The sequence below is a fragment of the Dromaius novaehollandiae genome, chromosome 10, assembly GCF_036370855.1.
Source record: "Dromaius novaehollandiae isolate bDroNov1 chromosome 10, bDroNov1.hap1, whole genome shotgun sequence".
Lineage (NCBI taxonomy): Eukaryota > Metazoa > Chordata > Aves > Casuariiformes > Dromaiidae > Dromaius > Dromaius novaehollandiae.
This window is the reverse complement of record NC_088107.1, coordinates 23,395,806-23,417,203: the sequence shown is the minus strand read 5'-3', so window position 1 is coordinate 23,417,203 and position 21,398 is coordinate 23,395,806. Positions and strand designations below refer to the sequence as shown.

Genomic DNA, 21,398 nt, shown 5'->3' with positions numbered 1-21,398 from the left:
GGAGCAGACAGAGCATTCCCTTGGCATAGTCCGGCTTTGCACATAAGGGAGCGCCAGCCCACACAATCTGCTTGCCAGGCAACTTGCTCTTGGTAGGATGTCACGGAGGCCTTTGAGAAAAGATTTAGCAGGTGATTTGGCCTGAATGCAGCCATGAGACATTTCAATTCTTGCTCCAGGGGCCAAACGCTGCCTCCCTTGCCCTGTTGCAGCCCAGAGGACCCTGGAGGCAGTAGGACCCACCCAGCCTCTTTTGTCACTCAGAAGCTCTGAGCAAACAAGCCGAGCCCTGCCCCGTGCACGCACCTTCATTCCTATAGCTCTGCCTCCCACATGTCCCTTTGCTCCCATAGCTCTGCACATGCAGAGGTGGGATAGCACCTCGCAGCACGTCCAGTCCACCTCTGCTTGCAGGTCCAGCGTGATGGACGGGCTCTCTGGAAGCAGCAGCTTGGCACAGGCGGGTCAGCCATATCGGGCAGGTCTTTAAAAACTTCCTGGGACAGCTTAGCACTGCCAGGAGCTCAGAAAAGCTTTAACACCTCTGGGGCTGAGTGCTGCACAGGAACCAAACACCCTTGCCTGAACCTGGGTGATGCTGCAGGAATCGACAGGGAGGCATCGGGACCCCCATCTCCAGGGCAGCTGCTCACACTGCCACCCCATCTGCCCCACACTTCACAGCAGCACAGGACTCCTCCCTTTTGACAAGGAAGGCAGAAACCACTAGAGATCCCCAGAGGAGTCTTTGCTGCACCCAGACAAATCTTCCAGCACATGGCAGGACCTCAGGTGTTTACAGTGACCAAACAGCAGAGACAGAGCCAGCACAGCCCAAGGCTTCGGTACACCGCACTGTGTTCTTTAATGTCAACAGCAAAGACAGCTCTGATGCCTTGGCCAACACATGGCCTCCGTACATCTCGCAGCACTTTACACAGTATCTTGGGACCCCTGGGCCTACAGAAGGGGAAACTGAGGCACCAAGGGATGGAGCAAGGCAGGCAAGGGAGCACAGCCCACCCGGGTCCTGGCCACATGCCTCGTCTGCTCACAGAATCATCAGCCCTTCTCTGCCCACAGGCAAGGCCGTAGAACAGGTTTATTGTCAATCAAGAGTTGGTAGAAAGGAAGCTTACAAAATAAATAAATATCTATATACGCCTATATACAGTCCACATGTACCCTGCGGACAGACCTCACAGCACGCATGCAAAAGCACTTTGAAGCACAAATTAGCGCAATCACTCTTTACGAACCTCTGTGTCGGGAAGGCCCAGGCATGTCTGGACAGGTCATTCCCTAACCTGTTGCCTCTGCTCCTTCCCCTGGAAACACTGGGGTCAGCAGCGCCATGCTGGACCTGAACCCAAGCCCACTCGTTGCATCCAGCCTGGCCCAACGGTCATGTTGTCTCCCTTCGGCTGCACTGACGACCCTCACTCTCCTCCTTGTGCCATCCCACTCCCATCATGACTGTTCAGTCAAGCTGATTTGGTTACAGTGTCCCCAAGCTCTTCCCAGTCCAACCCAGTCACCTCCTGCCCCTTCCAGCATGATATTCCCAGGGGATTCTCATCCCCAGATCTCCCAGGGGAGCCCCACCACTCTTCCCTTCGCCTCCAGGAAGGCAGCAGGATGTTGATCTATGCCCCTGGAGCAGCTCTTGGCCAAGGGACCTGGAGGCAAACTGGGTTCTCTGGACACAGGCCAGGTGCCAACTTGTTCCCAACTAGTAAAGTTGTGGGCAAGGGTGGGGAGGGGAGGGAAAGAAAAGGACAAGGACAAGCAACAGAGCTCACCCCAAAGAGAGTGGGAACTTGAGGTGCAGGGGAGACTTCTAGGCTTCTGTTGCCTCAGTTTCCCTGCCTACATGCAACTCCTGCTGCTTTGCAGAGGGGACAGCATGAGCTGCAAAGTGGGGAAGTCAACGCCCTCGCCGTGTAGCACCCCCATGTTCCCCACCACGTGTGACTTCACCCCTCCTGTGCCTTTTGCACACCTACAAAGACACATGCACACACAGACACATGGACACACACCCACACACATGCTCTATCTACGTTGCTTCATCGCCTTGAAGAGCTCCTCCAGCTTCAGAGCAACGTGCAGGTCGCCTTTCACCTGCAGCCTCCCGCTCATATAGGCACTCAAGGGACGAAGTTCACCCAGGAAAAGGTCCTGCAGGTCTTTCTCTGACATCTCCAGGACCACGTCGGGGCTGCCCTCTGGCAATCCACGGCCAGCTCGTCCGCTGCCTGTAGGACGTGGACAGGTGGGAGGGGAAGAAACAGTGAGCCTCAGGATGCAGGTTTGCCTATTAGAGCTTTCCCCCCGCAGTTTCACATGGATTGAATTGGGCCTGGTGACAGACAAGAGCCTGGCAGGGCAATTTTGGAGGAAGGCGTCCTTACTGAATAGGGAACATGGAGAAGAATTTCTCCTGCATTGCTCCACCAATATCCTGCTCCAGTTGTCCACTTCCAAGCCCTGTCCTATTTTGTCATGGTCACCAGGAAAACCATCGCTGACTCCCACAAAATTCTGTGAGGGGGACAGGTGCTTTGAGGATTCCTGCCAGCATGGCACATGCCCGAGGTACTATCCATAAGTGTCCCTCCACTGCCACCCACTCGAGCTGGTTGTAGAAAAGACCCAACACACCCAAATGTGGCCCTGCAGTCCCTTAACAATCTCACTTGGTCAGTCACAGGGACACCTGGCTGCCAAGTTTCCGTTAATGCTCTCTTTCTAAATGGAAAAAAAAAAAGAAAATCCGTGTTTTTAACCCAAAGCAAATTATATTTTGGATTTCCAGGTAGCGTGGGCTCAAGGCCGGAATTGACAAACTGCAGTGCTTGGCTGAAAGACCCCAGGGTGCCTTTCACAGCTAGCAAATAGGACCCTTTCTGGGCCTCACTGCCTGGGGATCCCCTCTACAGACAAGATCAGTGGGGTATGCAGCATGCAAAGGAGGCACGAGCACATCACACCCTCCCACCTTCAACACACAGCCCTGAGGAATGAAGAGCAGTGACCTGAGGAAAGGTCTATGAAATAGGTGCTCCGGGCTCCGCTCGGCAGGGTGATGTTGACCTGGTAAGACGCTCCCACCTGGCCAACCAAGGGCTCAGACAGGAAGAGCTCCACGGCTGAGAGCAGCTCGTCCGCGCTGGGTTTCCTCCTGGCGCTGGTGGTGGGGACGGCAGCAGTGGGAGGCTCCACCTCATTCACGGTCTCCACGCTGTCTGCTGGGGACAAGGGTATGGAAGTGGGATTCAGGGGAAGCCAGAGACGGAGTGTTTGGATGGAGGCAGGTCAGCTGAATATAGCTGGTCTGCTTTGATCTACAAGCCATTCTACAGCAAAGGTCTCCTGAGCAGACCAAGCCACTTAACCAGCAACTTTCCAGCTAAGCAAGAAGCTTTTTCAGAAGCGAGAAGCATGGTTTTGCCAGTTCTTACTGCCTGCTCCTTTGTCTGCAATGGGTTATTCTTACTCTACTACGAGGGAGTGGAATTTTTTTCCTGAAAGACATAGCAGGGCACAAACTGATAGAGAATTTCTGAAAAATGGGCCATCAGGTGATATCCTCCTCCAGCCCCCATCAGATTTCGTTTTCCTTCTTGCCCTGATCTTCCTGGTGCCAAAATACCTAAGAAGTAAGATATTTAGCTAAGCCGAAGACCCACAGTTTCAGCCTATCTTTTTTCTTATGAGCAAGAACTAGGGGCCTGAACAAATATGTGGGTCTTTAGATCTCCTGCCTGATCTTCACAGAGCAATTCAAAGCACCTGATAAGAAATCTTATCATGGCTACCCCAACCAATCCCCTTTTTTAAACCACTGCTAAACTCTCTCCACCAAACCAGGCTGCTTCCTTCTTAGTATCACTATCAACAAGACAGTCTCTGAGCCAAATCCTGCCCAAATGTTGCCCTCAAATGTGAGTATCAGCTATCTCAGAAATTGCAGGGCCTTCCCTGGCTTTGCCCTGATGTAAATGGTGAGATCTAAGTTGGCACGGGAACACACCCATCCTTGGAGCCCAGGTTCCCACAGACACATTCCTGGTCTCCTGAGCGGTTTCTCCAATGTCTTTTTATAAAGTCTGTGCTGTGCTGAATGTTCTACTGAGCTGTGCTCTAAATAGTCCTCTCTCCTCTCCCTGACGGCCTATTTGCACTGCGCTCGTAGGAACATCATATCCTGGAGACTTTGACTCCCCTGTAAAACACAAGGGAAAGCACCAGCAGATTCCAAGGCCATTGGACTGGAGGGACAGACACCCACGTAACAGACAAGGGGCGGCACTGGAGCCGGTTACCTGCCTCCGGGGTGCTGTTGGCACTGCCTGTCAGAGCCAGAGTGTTGCTGAAGAGATGGGCAGCCAGCTGCTGGATGGTGCTGTCAAGACCCTCCAGCCCGGGCACCGGTGGCAGGGCAGCGAGGGGGCCCGCAAGGCTCTCCTGGGGCAGCTGCAGCACGGCCTCCATGGTCAGCTCCACCCGGTCTACCTCCAGGCCCCAGGACTTGGTCATGTCATTAATCTCGAGCTACGGAGCCAGGAACAGAGCAAGAGATGTTGGCAGCCGGTCAGAGCTGGGTACAGTCAGGGAGGCCATTCACCACAGCATCCTTGATAATGGACATCCTACAGCTTATTGTACACTTCTGCTACTGCCTGCTCTTAGCAGTGGGGTGCTGGAGGAGATGGCCCAACCTGGCCGCTCTCACATTCAACCACGTCCCCTCAGCTGGGAGCCGGGGGCAGAGAGCCATCTCCGCATGGAGCCAGCTGGGGTCCAGCCAGGCAGCTCTACGCAGGGTTATGAAGCCCTGAGAGGCCTAAGAGCACTGTGCGTGGTTGCTGAGATACATACAGCCTGTGTGTGACAGGGAGGCAAGGGCAGGCAAAGGGCTGCTTGCTCACCCGGCTTGGACTGGAGCAGGTCGGGGCAGGGAGGACAGCTCTGTCTCATTCCCTGTTCAGCAAGAGGAGTATCTGATCCCTCCCAGGCTGGCCCCTTCCCTCCGTCTCCCGTGGGCACCGTGGCCTGGGGTAGTGCTTTAGCAGGCAGCATCTCTGGCCTCAGAATCATCCCAGACTCCCTGAGATACCTGTATATCCCAAAGACCTCCCCAGCCATCATTTCTCCCTGCCCAAAGGCAGGAATGTCTTTAGCCAAGCAACTCAGCTGAACACCACCCAGAGGTGGAGCCTTCCCCCTGACCCACAGATGGTCAGTCCTGGAGCTCTGCTCTCCTCAGCCCCATGGACACTCCCCTCACCTCTCTCCCAAACCTCCCTAGCAGCCATGTAACCCAGAAGGTCTTGGCCTGACCCAGGTCTGCAGGGGGAAGGGTAGTTGTTCCCCCTTTGCCGCTATCCTGCTTCTCTCCCTAAAAGCCCTTTCGAGCTTGCAGCCCACTCAGAACATTTTCTCAGTGGAGAGACAGAAGTCAAATTTAAGCCCGCTGATAACACGCTGGCTTTTCTCCATAACCAGACCTCTCGGACATAAGCCACAGACCTCCAGAGATCCACAGTCAGAGGTTGAAGATATCTGTTCCACATTAAACACTACTTCTTCCCATGTCCCTGCCTTTTGCCAGGGTTTCACAGCCAGCTGGACTCTCCCCACGTGGGGGGAAACAGCTACGGTTTTCCTTTACTGTTATTTCTACACCAAGAGCCCAAGAGTCCGGGGAGAGAGTGGGAGCTCTGTGCAGGGCTGGGGCAGTCCTCACCAGGAGTTGTTCCCCGATCCGCAGCTTCTCGGCCTGGATCTCACGAAGGCTCTTCTTCAGCAGGGTCTTGGTCATGGCATTCTGTGCTGTCATACGGGTGGTAGTGATGAGGTCCTTCACCATCATGACAGACAGCACTGGGTCCCATACCCGGAACTGGACATCGGCACCCATCGAGATGATAGCACCGTCCTTGGAGGTCAGCTGTGCAGAGGAGAGTCAGACCAGCTGCTCCCGGGCCAGCATCTCTCCCCCTTTCTGCCCCATGGCCCTCCCCTTGTGTTCAGAGCCTAGGAGCAAAGACATCAACTTCTTTTCTCCTGCAGCTGCCAGCTTTACAGATGCCCTTGGTGCCCAGGGCATGCGAGTAGGAGTTTAAGAGACCACGCAGTGTTTCACTGGGGACTAGAGTACGCGATGGGATGAGTTCATATGCACTACTGCACAAGACACCCCCCATGACTTGCTGGAGGAGCCCCACAGCGCAGGGCTACAGGGAGAGAGAAAGGAGTACACATCAGTGCTCGGCCAAAAGAGGGGCCCCAACTCATGCCTTGCATCAAGATCCACACTGCACCAGTCCTGCTACAGAGACCTGCTGCCTTAGCGCTGCAAAACTGGAGCAGCCCCATCAAATCCTACCCGGACCCACAGGCTACCCCTACTCCATTTGGTCACTGAGCATCGACATGGGCAGCAGCCCACACTTTAGGGCCATTTCTGGCCACAGGGAGCTTGTCTGCACGTGGGCAGAAGGCAAGCTGGCTCTACATCTCTTTATTAAGAGAGTTATTAGAAATAAACCTAACTCAAATGATCAAATTTGGACTAGTTGGAGTGGCAAGGCCAGTTTCCAGCTGGAGGTTTTACTGAGAGACATCTGGACTTGGAGGGGTCAGAGAGGTAGGAGCTGATGTTTTCTGAGATGTCTCCAACCAGGAACATCCATTGAACGTGGCATGCAAAGTCAGGAGAAGCGTTTCAACCACAGGCAGGCCCAGGGCACCCAGGTTCACAGCACCACCACCCTCTCCCATCTCATCTCATGAAAGAAGGAATTGATAGTTGTGTTCATGCAAGGGGCCGAGGGCCAGACCTCTTCAAAAACCAGCTGCAAAAAGCTGCTCTGGGTGTTTTAGAGATGTGTCCCCACCCTGTCCTCAGCCCATAGGACAGCTCACCTTGCAGGGCGGCACGTTGAAGGCCCTTGTCCTCAGATCCACTCTCTGCCAGTGATCAATGAAGGGCAGCAGCAGGACAACACCTGGTCCCTGCGGTGCCCGGATGCGGCCCAAGCGGAAGATGATCATTCGCTCATAGGTGGGCACGATCTGGAAGGAGAACGTTTAGACCAGAACAGCTGTAAAAATGTAAACAAACCTCCAAGAAAAGTCACTACAACTGTCCCATCTCTCCTGACAAGGTGGCTACCAGCACATACAGATGTCACGAAGTCTGGTGAAGCCTGCGTGGGGTCGCCCTGGGGACCAGATCAAGCTCAATGCTGGACCACAGAGCTTCGGTCATCCACTGCCAGTCCCTGCTCCGTGAGCCACGTGCCCCCGCAGCTCCCAGGGTGCAGGCTGGGGCAGAAGGCTGCTCTGTGGTCCACCACAGATCCGCAGGGCCGTTCAAGGGCAGAGCAGGCCCTCTCTGTGCGGCATAACCTGGTCCCTTCACAGCCTGCAGTGCAGGAGCCCCAGGGCTACATCCTGAGGTGAGCGGCAGCTGGGAACGGCTCCCCCAGGACAGGTTTTACTGACCTGCTCCTCGCCTTCTGTCCTTGCTTACCTTCAAGGCAAACCAGCCCGAGATGGGGAAGGTGGCAACCATGAACAAGAAAACCAAGGACGTGACAATCCCATGGCAGATCCAGGACAGCCAGCCCTGGGAGGAATCTGCAGGAGGATGAAAGGGAACGTTTGCCCCAGCTCTGACGGCCCCTTAGCCCCTTCCCTGCCCAGAAGTCCTCAGCGGAGCCCCTGCCCTCCACAAGCCCTGCACCCCTTGCTCCAGTGTTGATGGTGGGGAGGCCAGCAGGGTGGGGGGCACACAGCTGATGTGATGCCCTACAGAAAAAATGGCAATTGCGCCCGGGACAAAGGCAAGCCTTCCTCCCCTGGCCTAGACTCACCTGCTGCATTTGAGGTCTGCCCCAGAGGGTCTTGCTTGGATCCAAATGAGAAGAAGCCTTTCTGGGCACCGTAGAGCCCGATGCTGGATTGCTGGAAGCGGTCAAAGTCTCCCAGGGGAAGGGCTTGGTAACCTGACCGGCTGAACATGATGGCCCGAGCCCTGGGTTGGTGCTTCTGCCAGAGAGGAGCCCAGCTCCCTGCACCCGGAGCCCCCTAAGCCTGTCTCCCCTCTGCCATTGAAGCGGCAAGTCTGCGCCTGCCGCTGCTGCCCGCCGAGCACCTCCGCAGCCCGGCACAGCCTCCGCCTCCCCCAGGGGCCCTGCCCGCGTTACCGGTGCCGCGGAGGGCAGGCTGGAGCGCCAGCTGGTCCCCGGGAGCGTGGGCAGCCCAGCAGCTCAGGCGCCCTCCATCCCGGCCCAACCCCGTTTTCCGGGAGCTGCTGCAAACCTCCCTGCCCCGTTACGCAGGTCAGAAGGACGCTAGAAAAAATATATAAAAGCCAATAAGGGAGAGGGCTGTGCCGAGGCCCGGGGGGCCCTGCCGCACCCCGACCCACGTCTCCCCGGCGAGGATGCTGCAGCAGGAAGGAGGGAGGCCGGAGCGCTCGGAGGAGGCCGGAGCGCTCGGAGGAGGCCGGAGCGCTTCCTGGTTCACCCGTCATGTGGCTGCTGACGGCGGGAGGAAGCGGCTGGGTGAGCTGTTCTGCGCGGGCCCTGCGCGGGCACTGCTCCTCCAGCCGCGGGGAGGACCGGTCCTCCACCGCACCTGCACCTCGGGGGGCTGCGGGGGCTCTCCAGCCCCTCAGGGAACAGGGGCAGCTGTTTTTCCCAGCAACTCCTGCTTCAGCGTGGCCTTGTCACCGTGCCACGGCCCCTCCTCTGCTCCAGGCCTCTCTTTCCGCGCTTGCTGCCCGGGATCTGGCACGGCCGCGGCTCCCGGAGCAGCTCCGGCTGCAGGTGCCACAGCGCAGCACCGCGCCTGGAGGACGGGAACCCCTGGACCTCCCTGGGGGTTGGGGCACCCCGCTTAGCAGCACCCACCCTCCACCCAGCCGCGCGCCCCGTCACACCACGTCCCTGCAGGACGCCAGCGCCGAGACCGCGGTGGCACCGCCACGATGTCGGCGCTGGGGGGGCCGGGGCGAGCTGGGGCCACCGAGCCCCCAGAGCCAGGCGGCAGCTCTGCTGGGCTCGGGGCAGCCCTCACCCCCGCCTTATCCGCACACACACCAGCGCCTCAGCGCCCTGCGGACACCCAGCAAAGCCCTGGCCAGTGCGACCAAGAGGGCAGAAGGGGGTGGCACCATCCGCCCCGCCCCGCGCCGCCTCTCCCGCCCGCCCGGCCGCAGCAGCCCCGGGCACCGCCGCCTTCCCCGCCTCCCCGGGCGGCTGCAGAGCTTCCTCCCTTCAGCTCCTCCTCCTCCTCCTCCTCCTCCTCCCCCCTCCAGGCGCGCTGAAGAAACGAAAGCGAGAGCAGCCAGTGCGAGGGTGACGAGCGGCGCAGGCCCCGCCACCCGCAGCCGCATGCCCGCCACCCCCGAGGCCTCGCTGCCAGCCCCCGCGGCTGCCGGCGCCCCCGGCCCGCCCCCCCCGGCAGGTAACGTGGGCGACGGACGGGGCGGGAGGGCGCAGCGCGGCCGCAGGGGGGGGCAAAGCCCTTGCATGGGGCGGGGGAGGGGGTGGGAGCCCTGCTCGCTTCGGGGGTCTCAGGCCGCGCCGCTCTGCTGGAGGAGGCCCGATGCCACGGGGAAGGGCTAGCGCCGGCAGCCCACCGCCTGCTCCCTGCGGAGCGGCGCAGAAGTTTTTGCGGGAGCCCTGGGCCAGCCCAGAGTTGGGGGCTTGCCCGTGGGACCCCCCCCAGAGCCGACGTCAGCACAATGAAACCAAAGTCACTTGCAGGCTTCTCCGCTCCTCCCACCCATAACTTTGAAATCCAGAAGGGGGGAGACCCTGGGGGGGCAGGTTCAGAGAGGACGGTGATGGGCTGGCAGGCAAGCCGCGCCGCTCCCTGTCCTGCACAGAGCAAGGCAGCGGTGGGAGCACAACCCTACTAGACAGCAGGGAGTCTCCCCGGGGGTAACCACAGCAAACGGCGCAGCACCAGCTCCTGGCGCCTCCCACCTTGCCAGGGTGCTGCCATCTGTCCCCCCGGCTGCTGGCCTTGTCACGGGGCGGAGAGGGGCACAGAGAAACGCTCGTGGTGGGGGTTGACCGCAGAGCCCCCCGACTAGCTGTCCCCCCTGCCCCGGCTCCCTTTGCACGAAAGATGGGGATAAGCCAGTCAGTCGCCTGTGTTGTGGCTCCGTTCTCCCTTCCCTGGAGTGGGGCAGCTAAATTCAGTTGCCTGCCAGCAACGTGCCACCATTCGCGGCCCTGGCTGCAGAGCCAGGCTTGGAGCCACCAGGGTAGGACAGGGGGACAGAGGAGGTCACCCGCACTCAGCCAGCCCCCAGGGCCACCTGTCCCTCCCCAGGTCTCATGCGCTAACGGGACCTCTTACTGCACCTTCCACTTAGGAAGAGACGGACACGGAGCTGCTGCCCCCATGGAAACGAACCACCAGGCGGGACCGTCCGTCCGTCCCCCTCCGTCCTGCCCACAGGTGCTGGAAGATGAATTCCAGTTCGTGCTCTGCGAGGGCTGCCAGCAGGAATCGCCCAACCTCAAGCTCCTCACCTGCCTCCACACCTTGTGCCTCGGCTGCCTCAACGAAAACAAGCCCATCGGCCAGTGCCCCGTGTGCTGGACCGCCATCCCGCAGGCCAGCGGCATCCCCGACCGGGACAACCTGCTGTTCACCAGCCTGCAGGCCAGGCTGAGCATCTACAAGAAGATCATCAGCAGCGGTGACTTGAGCTGCAGCCGGTGCCGGAAGGAGGTGGCGGCGGTCTGGTGCTCCGAGTGCGAGGAGTTTCTCTGCCTCACCTGCTTCGAGGCCCACCAGTGGTTCTTCAAGAAGAGGAGCCATGAGGCCAGGAAGGTGGAGGACCTGAGGGCAGAATCGGCCCACCAGTTCCTGGAAGGCACAAGGAAATCCTGCAACCTCTTTTGCTCCAGTCCTGGCCACACCAACCAGGGCCACGTCACCAGGTCAGAGCACAGCAGCTTTGCCACCTGCTCAGGGGGCTTCTTTGCCAGAGGACCTCAGGGTGGAAGCGGGAGGGGAGCAGGGGGCTGTGATGGTGAAGCACGGGTATTTCCAGGGCTCTGCTCTGCAGCAGCCCTGCCCAGCGCAAGCTGATTTCTGCAGGACCAACTCTGCCATCTCCTGGCCAGAGCTGAAGGGGTTTAGCAGCCTACCTTTGGAGAGGGAGCACAGCAAACTCTGCGAGGCCTGGGCAGGAGACTGGGGCGGGGGGAGGGTTGTCCCTGGGAAGGAGATGAACAAAGCTTTAGGAAGTACTGGGTTAAATAATCAGGCTAACACCCAGCGTTGTGCCCATGCCTACCACTAATGGCCTGGGGCACATCATTCCCTGAGTCGTGCCTCAGTTTCCCCTCTCCATAAAATGAGGCTGACCCTCCCCTACTGCCCCATGGGGCAGATTGTGCCCAGTGCAGCTTAATTGCTTTTCTGCTCCCTCAAAGGCCCTGGGAAGGGAAGGAAGGACCATGCACTGGCCTTGAACAGAGCTCTATTTCCTCGCAGCATCTACTGCCGGAGGTGCGAGAAGCCCCTGTGCTGCTCCTGCGCGCTGCTGGACAGCAAACACTCCCAGTTCTACTGCGACATCCGGACCGAGATCCAGCGGAGGCAGGAGGAGCTGGGCACCATGAGCCGGGAGCTGAAGCAGAGGAAAAGTGGCTTCGAAGATGCCTACAAGGCCCTGCGGGATGAGGTGGCTCACCTGGAGCAGGTGAGCAGAGAGACCCGGGAGCAGATCCAGCAGCGCGTGGAGCAGCTGGTGCGGCTGATCCGGCAGGAGGAAGAGGAGCTGCTGGGGCTGGTGGAGACGCGGCGGGAGCAGGGCCGCCGGGAGCTGGCAGGGGAGCTGCGGCGTGTGGAGGGCGTGCTGCGGCGCATGGAGGCCGGCGAGCGGCTGGTGGAGAAGATGAGCCTCTATGCCACGGAGCAGGAGGTGATGGACATGCAGCCCTTCATCAAGGACTCCCTGGAGGAGCTGCGGAGGCTGCAGCCCACGGCGGCCGGGGGCCAAGTGCAGGCCACCAGGGACTTTGCCGAGTGCAGAGGCAGGCTCCAGGCGCTGGCGGAGCGAGTGATGGGGCAGACAGGTGAGGGGAGGCTGCGTCCGGACCGAGCCCGGCCTGCTCGCCGCTCTTCCACCCCTGCAGGGAGGGAACATGGTCAGAGCCCTTTCCTCATCTCCCGTTGATCTGACAGCCTGCAGTGATGCTCCTTGTTCAACTTTCTGGGTTCCCAGGTGCTCCTAAACCCCTTAAACCATCCCAAACTGAGGGGCTGAGGAATGGGAAGGAGAACAGAGATATCCCTTACTTGCTGCAACCTTCTGGCATGTGTTTCCCAGCTCGGCTGCCAGCAGGGCCAGGTGGGCGCTCTGGAGGCTCCAACCCTGGATCAGAGCTCCCTTTCCAGCTGTGCTTCACCCTCCTCTCTCCGTTGCAGGTGGTGCTTCCCAGGCTGTCCCTGTGGTTGAGGTGGCCCTTGAGAACGACTTGGTGAGATGCTTGTATTTCTTCCCAGTGCACTATCATGGGAGGGAGCTCCTGCGTCAGCTGAGTCACAGATCTCCCCCTTCCTCTGACCTTTGCAATCCTTCCCCAAGGGGCCAGCCTTACCCTTCCCCATCCCATCCCATCAGTTCCTTAGTCAACATGAAAATCCCTGAGGACCTTTCTGCCTGGACAGCGAGGAACCTATTTTGTAGCTGGTGGTCTGAAGCTTTGCTCTAACCACTGCTCTGCACTCTTTCCCCAGCAAGAGGAGCCAGATCAGGTTGGGAGCCAAGGGATTGTGCCCACCTTCACGATCAGCCTTGGGGAGATGCAGGCGAGCACGGTAAGGACCACTTCTTCAGGGCTATCCCCCAGCCGGGGGGGATGCCAGCCCCTCCTGAGCCCCCATCCCCTGAGCCTCTGCAGCCCAGGAGGTGCAGGTACATGCTGGGCCACCCCGCGGTGGCACAGCAAGCTGGAAGGCTCTGTGCCCCCCAGCACTGCAGGGACACAGCGGAAAATCAGCCACCTGCCAAAGAGGGGGGAAAATGAGGGACACAATATCCCCAAGCTTTGCAGCCCCTCCTGCGTGGGGGCTCATTTCCCAGATGTCTGAATCCAGGGCACTTGATGTCCCCCCTGCTCAGGCACACGCTGTGGGGGACACGGTGTCCCAGCCCACCCAAGCCCTTACCCCTGTACTCTGCCTTGCCAGGCTTCCCCTGCCGCCACACAGCCCAAGTGGAGGTCCCGCCACATGGAAAGGGGCAGCCAGAGCTCGCCCAAGCTGCTGAAGCTGGAGTGTGACAACGAGCCAGCCCTCAGCAATTCCAGTTTAAACCAGTGGGATGGCAGAGGTGGGCCCAGCACTTCCGCGCCAAGCCAAAACTGCAGCAGCATCCCCGCCACCAAGGCCTCCAGGAACCAAGCTGATGACACAGGTGGGGACAGTGGGACACAGCCCTGCTCCATGTTACCCCATTTCTTCCTCCAGAACAGTTCACTGTCTCCGCCAGCCCCTGGGGCCCCCCCACGCACTCGGTGGCCTTGGCCAAGCCCCTCTGGGTCTAAAGCAGGGGGTGGAAACAGCTTCCCCAGTGATGAAAGCAAGAGCAACGGTGCAGCGTGAACGCAGATGCTCCATCCAGCCCTTTGCCCCGTCCCCAGTGTAGCCAAAAGCTTACCTGGGCAAGAGTATAAAAGCAGGGCAGGCGTGCAGAGATACTTTGCCTCCAGCGACTAGGAGCTCTGGATTTGCCCGGAGCCAATAGCGATCGCTGCAGTATTTCGTGCCCGGCACTGAGCACACCCAGCCCCACGGGAAGCTTGCGTACCCGCAGCTCAGCCATACGCCCCTCCATCAGCGGGGAAAAGCCGGGTCTCTGGAAAGAGGAGGGGGGAGAAACGCCATCCAGCTGGGAGGCTGGAACAATGTCCACATGGGGTTTAAACAGGGTGGGAGAGGGCTGCCGCTCCGGGAATGGGAATGGGGAGGAAGAGGAAAGCCCCCAGCATGGGCAGGGTCCACGAGCAGGCTGCGTAGTCGTGGCCGGGTGGGTTTCTGCTCCTCGTAGAAGATTTTGCCCTCTGGCTAACTGCAGAAAGGCTGGACAAGTCAGGAGGAAATAAGGTCAGTCCTCCTCCAGTCCCATCGTAAAACCAGAGGGACTCAGCTTAGCCAACTGCAAGCCCCTCTCCCCCTCCAAAATCACAGTCTCCCCTCCCAGACCCAGAAAGCTTCAACCCCATCTCATTCCTTCCGCAGAAGTTACCAGCATCATCATATGCAGCTCAGAGGATAGTGAGGAAGACACGGTGGTGAGTGTAACGCCAGACCTCCCTCCTTGCTGAGCAGGATGAGGCCGCGATCCCCTGGCCCTGTGACACGGGTGGCAGAAGATGGCAGCTGGCCCTTGCCAAGGCCAGCCACAGCCTGTCCTGCTGCCACCAGACTTTGAGTCTTCCTTCTCCCCTTGTTTCTTCAGGAGGAGGGTGGCCCACGAGGTGCCCCATTTTCCTGCCTCACTGTAGATATCCCATGCCCGGTGCGATCTCCGCTTCCCTGCTCCTGTGTTTCTTTCCTTAAACTGGGCCCAGATCTAAGCCTCTTGCTATCCTCAGATCAGCCAGACTTGCTCGTGGCTTCCTCTCCCCCTTTGTTTGCTCAAGTGAACAGGGCTCACTGCACAGTACACGAAGGGGGCCCTGGATGCTTGGGAGGGATCTTGGCTTCTCCTCGTTGACTCCATAGCTCCCCTAGGTGTGCCTCAGTTTCCCCAGCTGGAAAATGAGGGTGGCAAACTTTGGCTTCTCTTATGAAGAGCCTTCTGGGCTCTGCTGTAAAGGTGGAAGCGGGTGGGAACACTCTGCTCAGCTCACCGCTAGCTAAGGGCAAGCCGGAGCGGTCAGGGTAACTGCCTCGAAACCAGGACAGTAGCCCAGAGAAACATTCAGCCTGATGGGCCAAGCCATCTCAAATCTAGTCTACCCTGGATAAGACAGGAGCCCACCCTCACCATGGTCTAGGCTGTCCTGGTATCAGCAAGTCCCTTCTGGAGCAGCTGGGCTCTGCTCCCTTCTTTCAAAGGCATCAACTCCCCCTCTGATTTTCACCGAGGTGGGATCACACACAGATAGCACAAGGCAAGTGATCTCCCACGATGACCCTTTCAAGTCAGTCTGTAGCTTCTTGTGAGTGAACGTACAGCTCCTTAAGCCCACCCTAGAGAAAAGTCTCATGCAGGCCAGAGGCTCTGCCTCATGGTCAAATGGGGCTGAATCCAGCAGGGTGAGCGGTTCCTCTGATCACCGACGAGCATGGCCCAGCACTTCATTACCAAGGACCACTGGGCAGGACTTAGACACAGGCAGGGGAAGAGCAACGTATGAGGACAGAGGATACCTCTTATATTTAAGCTTCAGGCTGTGCTCAAATAATTGCAGACCTCACACTGCTGCATGGAGGATTGCTCAGCAAACACCCTTTGCTATTTGCTCTTCTTTTCCTAAGAGAGACACAGGCCAAAGTCCCTTTGACACCCCACTCAGATGCAAATTATCACAGCAGATTTCCTTGTGAAAGCTGGGATGTGATAGGGACAGCTAGCTAAGCCTCACTGGGAAGGTTATTCTCAGCTAAAAGGAAAAAAAAAAAAATATATATATATATATAATATATGATATATATTTATATATATATATATATATATATATATATATATATATATATATATATATATATATATATATATATATATATATATATATATATATATATATATCTCAATCCATGGATAAGTCAAGTTTTGGAGTTGAATGTAGCACTCATGCTTGGAGGCAGAGCAGAATTCATCAGTCCTGCTATCAAAGTAGTCTGAGAAACTCCTGGGAACCACCAGAGCAAGTAATGTCTATCTGAGACTTCCCAAGTGACACTCCTCCACTTCAGAGCTCCCTGTAATGAGATGAGATTTAACAGCATTGCCGAAGTAGTGTGTTGCAACTTAATGGCCCGGGCAAAGGTTGTTAGATGAACCAAACTCAGGCTCTCCCCAGAGCCACCCAAATCACTGGAGTTCCTCTACAGTACCAAACCACCAAGGCACACAGATTTCATCCTTGCCATAAGCACATTAAAAAGTCAGAGCCTCACCTTCAAAGCACACAGGGCTAGATTTTGGCTGCTTGCCTTGCAAACTGTTTGTTGGGCAAGCAGACAAAGCAGCCCTCCGTGAGGACACAGGATCTCCATTGCAATTTCAGTACCATCAGCATTAGCAGGAGATCCATCTGGAAACCAAAGCAAGTTTGGCTGGTTTGGGATTAAGAGAGACTGTTTTTATGGCACTGGCTGAATGAGGAGCTAACAGCCTTTTTGTGTGAATAATGCAGAAGCTCTTATTACTCTTCAATAAAGCTATTTCCAGAATAAATCCCAACCCACTGCTGTCTTCCTTATTCATTTTTCTATGCTGTTTTTCCTCACTGTCCCAATTTATCACTAGCGGGGAAAAGAGGAACAACACTAAAACCATCCACCAAGTTCTCCCCCTGCTTGCTGGTGGCCCTGTATGGCCACTGCTAGTACCAGGCCACGAGCCTTGTACTAACTTCTAAAGGGTTTGGGGCTGGGGTCTGTTAGGGCTGTTACCAGCTTGTTGCGTGTTTACCCTGCTGCGCCAGTCAGGTGTCTTTTGTTACGATATGGAGTTTAAGCAGGAGATGATAGCAAAGGTGTTGAAGATATGGGCAGAGGCAAAACCAGAGATCCCAGGGCTATAAGCAGCTCACTGATGGTCAGGTGCTGGTCACTGAAGTGCAACCTTAGGAGCTGGGGAAAGGAAAGAAAACACACATGTTTAAGCATGGAAAGGTGGGAAAAAAGTAGCAGCAGAAAAAACAGAACAAAAAGCCCCACAAAGCTGAGCAATGGGATAAGGCACTTGGTACAGCCTGGGCATCGCTTGGCACAGTCCAGGGGGAGAGGCTGAGGACCTGCCTGGAGACTCAGACATGTTATAAGAGGACAAGATCTCAATACTGAGGGGGAACTTGGTGGGATCACTTTGGGATTGTCTTGCTACACGCACCAAACTGAAGCTGCAAGCACGTGGCCTGCTCCCGGGGCCCTGGCTCTGCAAGGACCTGCTGGCCACTCATCCAGGACTGCATCTGCTGGTACGAGTGCATGTGTCTGAACTGAAAGCGTAGTTCCCACACACACACACACACCCCCTGACAAATCCTCCATATTTTTCCTCTCTGTCTCACCCTTCAGTAAAGCCTTCTTGCATATAAATTCAATTTGGCTAGTTGCTATTTTGGGTAACAACAGCATCTGCGATGACATTACATTGCCAAGTTTGGTTCATCTAACTCCCTTACTGCCCCTTTCCAAGGCTCTGGGCAACAGGGTCATTAAAGGCACAGCCAGAGGAGCACAGCCAGGCTGCAGGGACATGGGGAGCTGCCACCACCCAGTGGCTGTCACCATCCTGCCCCTATTCCTTTCCAGGGAGATGAGTGCATGCCTTAAAAACACCTCCCCTAGTTTTACCTGGCATTAAAGGCAACTCCAATCACCCAGCTCCCTTTGGCTCTTGAGGGGTAAGAAATCACTCGATTCTGCTCACGTGCTTGCAAACATTTGTCCAGAACATTTCCAGCACTCCTGGTCTCCTTTCCAGGATTTTCCTTCTCCAGGTGGGAGGATATGTAAGGAATTGCTCTGGTGAAGGTGCAGAGAGCCAGTACATGGAGTGCAGGTGTGCAGGGAGATGCATGTCCCATTGCTGCAGGGTGGTCAGTGCTATTTTGGGAAGAGAAACCGCAGCCAAGCTGTGAGTAGCTGTGTTGAACTCCCCCTCATCCTGGCTGTGCAGGATCATCCCTAGGGGAAGGGGCAGAAAGACAAGGTCAGAGCTTCTTGACTGCACTGGCCTGCGGTTCCTATTGGCAAATACTCACTGTTGATGTCTGTTCCTGTTGAGGCTGAAAGGGTTGTTTGAAGCCTGGCAGGGGAGGGATGCTCTACTGAGGACCTTGGTAAAAGGAGCACTAGAGGCTCTTTCCTGCTCTTTCTAGGGCTTGTTAGCAGGGTCCAGTGGGGCACATCCCTGCTGTATGCCTCAGTTTACCCTCTGCAACCAGGTGGCTGGGTTTATTTACTCCCCTTGGGAAATGGATGTGCAAGCCAGAGGCAAAATGCTGTATAAGGACAAGCACAGGATGTCTGCTGAGCCCAGAGACATATTAAGCCTCCCCCTTGCCCAATTCATTCACCTTTTCCTGTTTAGGCGAGAGTTTTCCTGTTTAAGCCCATTAGCATCTAATACCATGGTTGCTCAGCCACATTTATGTCCAGTATTTGGGCTTGAGGCTGTGTCCAGATGGAGGAGTGCAGAAAAGGACAGCAGGTCCCAGGACCTGGGCACTGTCTGCTTTGCCAGCTGTCGTCTTGCTCCCACTACTCAGTAAGAGCTGTGCTGAGGGCTCTGCTCTTGCTCACTTGGTCCCGCCCATGCTAGAAGCTCAGCCTAGGCTCTGTGCTCTCCCTGGGACCCACCATGAGCCAGCCTACTCCTGAGACACAACATGGGCCCAGCCCTTCCCTGGTGGTGCAGGGACACTGTGGGTTTTGTGGCATCACACACAAGTGTGTCCTTGCTCAAAGCCTCCAGGCTTGCACTGCACCCAAAGCTACAGCTCATTCTTCCAGGGAAGACTCCCAGCCAGGTCCAAAGCAGGTGACTCCAGGTCAGCAGCTGGGATTTGGCCCCCTTCTCCATTCTCTTGCAGGTGTTTGGTGAGCCATCCGGCCTCCTGTGCTCAGGGAGCAGCACTGCACACCACGGCTCTGGCTCTGCCAGCCCCTGGGGCTACGGGCCAGGGCTGAGCACCTTGGTGTTCTTCAACCTGAAGGTCGACCAGAAAAGTGAGCGGGTTACTCTGCCCTTCAAGGGGTTGGCGGGGAGAGCAGAGGGCAGCTGTGGGCAGAGAGGGACTGGCTGGCTCAGGGGGCATCCCAGTGCCATGGCAGGCTGGCGCTCAGTCCTCCTGCTTTCCCAGCCCTTACACCTGCCTCTCCCTTTCCCCTCTGCAGCTCAGCAGATCATGCAGATAGCAGCAGCCAATGGAGACCACAGCTTCAAGACTGTGATCCAGACGCCCGAGTCAGTGCTCCCTCTGCTCTCTCAGGGCGTCCCTTTGGAGACTGCAATGGAGCAGCTCCTCTGGTACCTCCACTCCGTCCCCAGGCCCATCCTCGTCATCTATAACTTTTGGGCACCAGAGCTGTCTGCTCTCTTTAAAGCCCTGGATGCCACGGCCAAGAAAGTGGACTTCTGCCACACTGTGGGTGGTTACTTGGACATGTTGCCCATGATCAAAGAGAAGTTTCCCAAGGCACCTTCGTACAAGCTGAAGAACCTGCTGAGAAAACATCTTCGGCAGCAGCTGAATGAAGGCAGTGCCCTGGCAACAGCAAAGGCGCTGCAGGGTCTGGGGGAAGCCCTGGAGCTGTTTTCCTGCCCGGATCCAGGGCCCTTGTTCACACACTGCAACCTGCAGAGTTACACAGTCCTGCGGACTCTGATACAGGAAAAGCTCCTCACCAAGAGAGCTGCCAAGATCCTGGCCAGGCGCAACCTCATCCTCTGGGAGCTGGAGCAGGCGTAGGCAGTGAGAGGGCTGCTGTGGGGGCCAGAGCTGTTGCACTGTGATGTGGGCTGGCCAGGTCACAGGCTAACCCCATCGCAGATGCTCGCTCTGGCTTCCTGAAGAGCCACCAAGGAGCCGGGGACACCGAGCCTCTGCACAGAGCAGCTCAGGCATCCCCCGCGCTGCAGTTTCCAGCATCCTATGCATTAACAAGGGCTCACCGTTCCCTCAAGTTCCTGACCCCTTCCATTCCTGGCATGGAGGGGCAGAAGAGCGATCAGGGCTCCAGGTCAGCTCTAAGGGGAACAAACTGAATTAACATCTTTATAAAATAAATTATGCGGTGCAGCCCAGCAGTGTCTCCACACCTCCATCTCCCAGCAAGGGCACAGGGAAGACATTCTCTAAGTGCTATTTGTACCAGATGCAATGCAGCCATTTTGGAAAGAAAGCAAATCTCAGCCCTGTCCCAGCCAGGCAGCAAGAAGTACCTTTATTTTGCAAACCTTTGCAGCCAAAATCTGGCCTGCAGTGACAGGCAGAGATTTCTAGCTGTGTCACCCTGTTTGGGCACATTGCCATGTCCCAATACTGGAGCAACGCATCCTCTGCCCCCATCTCCTCTGGGGACAGGGCCTCCTGTCCCTGTGCTGGAGGGACAGGCACGGGGGGCGAGTGGGACAGGGACAGGGCAGTGCAGGAGACGCACCAGCAGGTATCTCCTGTGCACAGCCGGGTGCAGCTGCATGCTCGTGCACGCACCCGCACACGCTCCTACCTACCTGGACGCATCAGCGCACAAACACACGTGTTCACTCTCACACCTACGTGTGCACGCTCGTGCATGCACACATTCATGCACCCACATGGATGCTCACAAATGCACGCACAGGCAGAGACCTCCACACGAGCGGCCACACTGCTTTCCCCATGTTGCCAAGTCCACGTGCATCCATACACACACCCCTGTCCTTTCCCCCAGGGAGACATGGCCTCTGTCACATGCACATCCTGCCTGGGGGCTTGCTGGAATCTACCCAGCTGCAGCCATCACCAGGGCATCTGGTCTGCTAAAGGGGGTATAGAGGGGACAGGGCACAGGGGGAGCAATAGCTGCAGCAGGTCGTGAGGCCAGACAGTGGCATGTGGCCAGGAGAGCCTCTAGACAGCAGTCCTGGGTGGAAGCACCCACTGCGGGCACTCAAGAGCCAACTCTGCCTTCCCTCCCACCAGCTAAGCTGGAGGTGCGGGGGCCTGGTCCTCCTCCTGCAGGTCCAAGAGGGAAAGGGGCAGCCAGGGTGGACGCCTGCAGAGGACAGCCCAGCCAGGGCAGTGCCAATGCACCAGGGGCAGCTGAAAGCAGGTGATGGGCAGGGAAAGGATGTGCCAAAGCCAGCTGGGGCAGCAGGACTCCCTAGAGCTGACACCAGCCCCAGAGCACGCTCGCCCCTCACCACAGGGAGCTGCTGGCTGCCTCCTCCTCCTCCTCCTCCGTGGGGACACAGCAGGAGCTGCCAGGCTGAGGGAATCAGGGTGAGACAGGAAGAAAACAAACCCCATCATCTGGGAGCACCCACAGAACCAGGAAGGGCCCAGAAGCAGCCATGAAATATTCAGGCAGGGTCTTAGCTGCAAGACAGGGGTGAGTGAGGGGACTGCATCACCCCCTGCCTGTCCCGCACGCTGCCTTCCAAGGCTCTTAAAAATCCTGATGCAAGC

The 21,398-nt window shown here is 57.3% G+C and overlaps 2 protein-coding genes across 5 annotated transcripts; one reads left to right on the top strand and one right to left on the bottom strand.

The window, feature by feature from the left end:
- Window positions 1-841: 841 nt before the first annotated feature.
- On the bottom strand, window positions 842-8,092 carry STOML1 (stomatin like 1). Of its 2 annotated transcripts, none has more exons than XM_026115853.2 (7): window positions 7,887-8,092; window positions 7,544-7,650; window positions 6,934-7,083; window positions 5,753-5,956; window positions 4,329-4,557; window positions 3,039-3,251; window positions 842-2,258 (listed from the first exon to the last, which is right to left on the bottom strand). In XM_026115853.2, exons 1-7 carry the CDS (start codon window positions 8,032-8,034, stop codon window positions 2,056-2,058), a joined length of 1,254 nt encoding a protein of 417 aa, XP_025971638.1. In that variant the 5' UTR covers window positions 8,035-8,092; the 3' UTR covers window positions 842-2,055. The 2 variants fall into 2 exon arrangements, with proteins under 2 accessions (XP_025971638.1, XP_025971648.1); XM_026115863.2 differs by having other exon boundaries at window positions 3,039-3,248.
- Window positions 8,093-8,468: 376 nt separating this feature from the next.
- On the top strand, window positions 8,469-20,032 carry LOC112992639 (protein PML-like). 3 transcript variants are annotated; one of them, XM_026115842.2, is made up of 11 exons: window positions 8,469-8,579; window positions 9,335-9,483; window positions 10,403-10,976; window positions 11,536-12,119; window positions 12,269-12,394; window positions 12,472-12,524; window positions 12,784-12,864; window positions 13,237-13,462; window positions 14,287-14,339; window positions 18,819-18,954; window positions 19,123-20,032. In XM_026115842.2, exons 2-11 carry the CDS (start codon window positions 9,411-9,413, stop codon window positions 19,695-19,697), a joined length of 2,481 nt encoding a protein of 826 aa, XP_025971627.2. In that variant the 5' UTR covers window positions 8,469-8,579; window positions 9,335-9,410; the 3' UTR covers window positions 19,698-20,032. The 3 variants fall into 3 exon arrangements, with proteins under 3 accessions (XP_025971627.2, XP_025971615.2, XP_025971622.2); XM_026115830.2 differs by having other exon boundaries at window positions 8,547-9,483; XM_026115837.2 differs by lacking the exon at window positions 12,269-12,394 and having other exon boundaries at window positions 8,547-9,483.
- The last annotated feature ends 1,366 nt before the right edge of the window (window positions 20,033-21,398 follow it).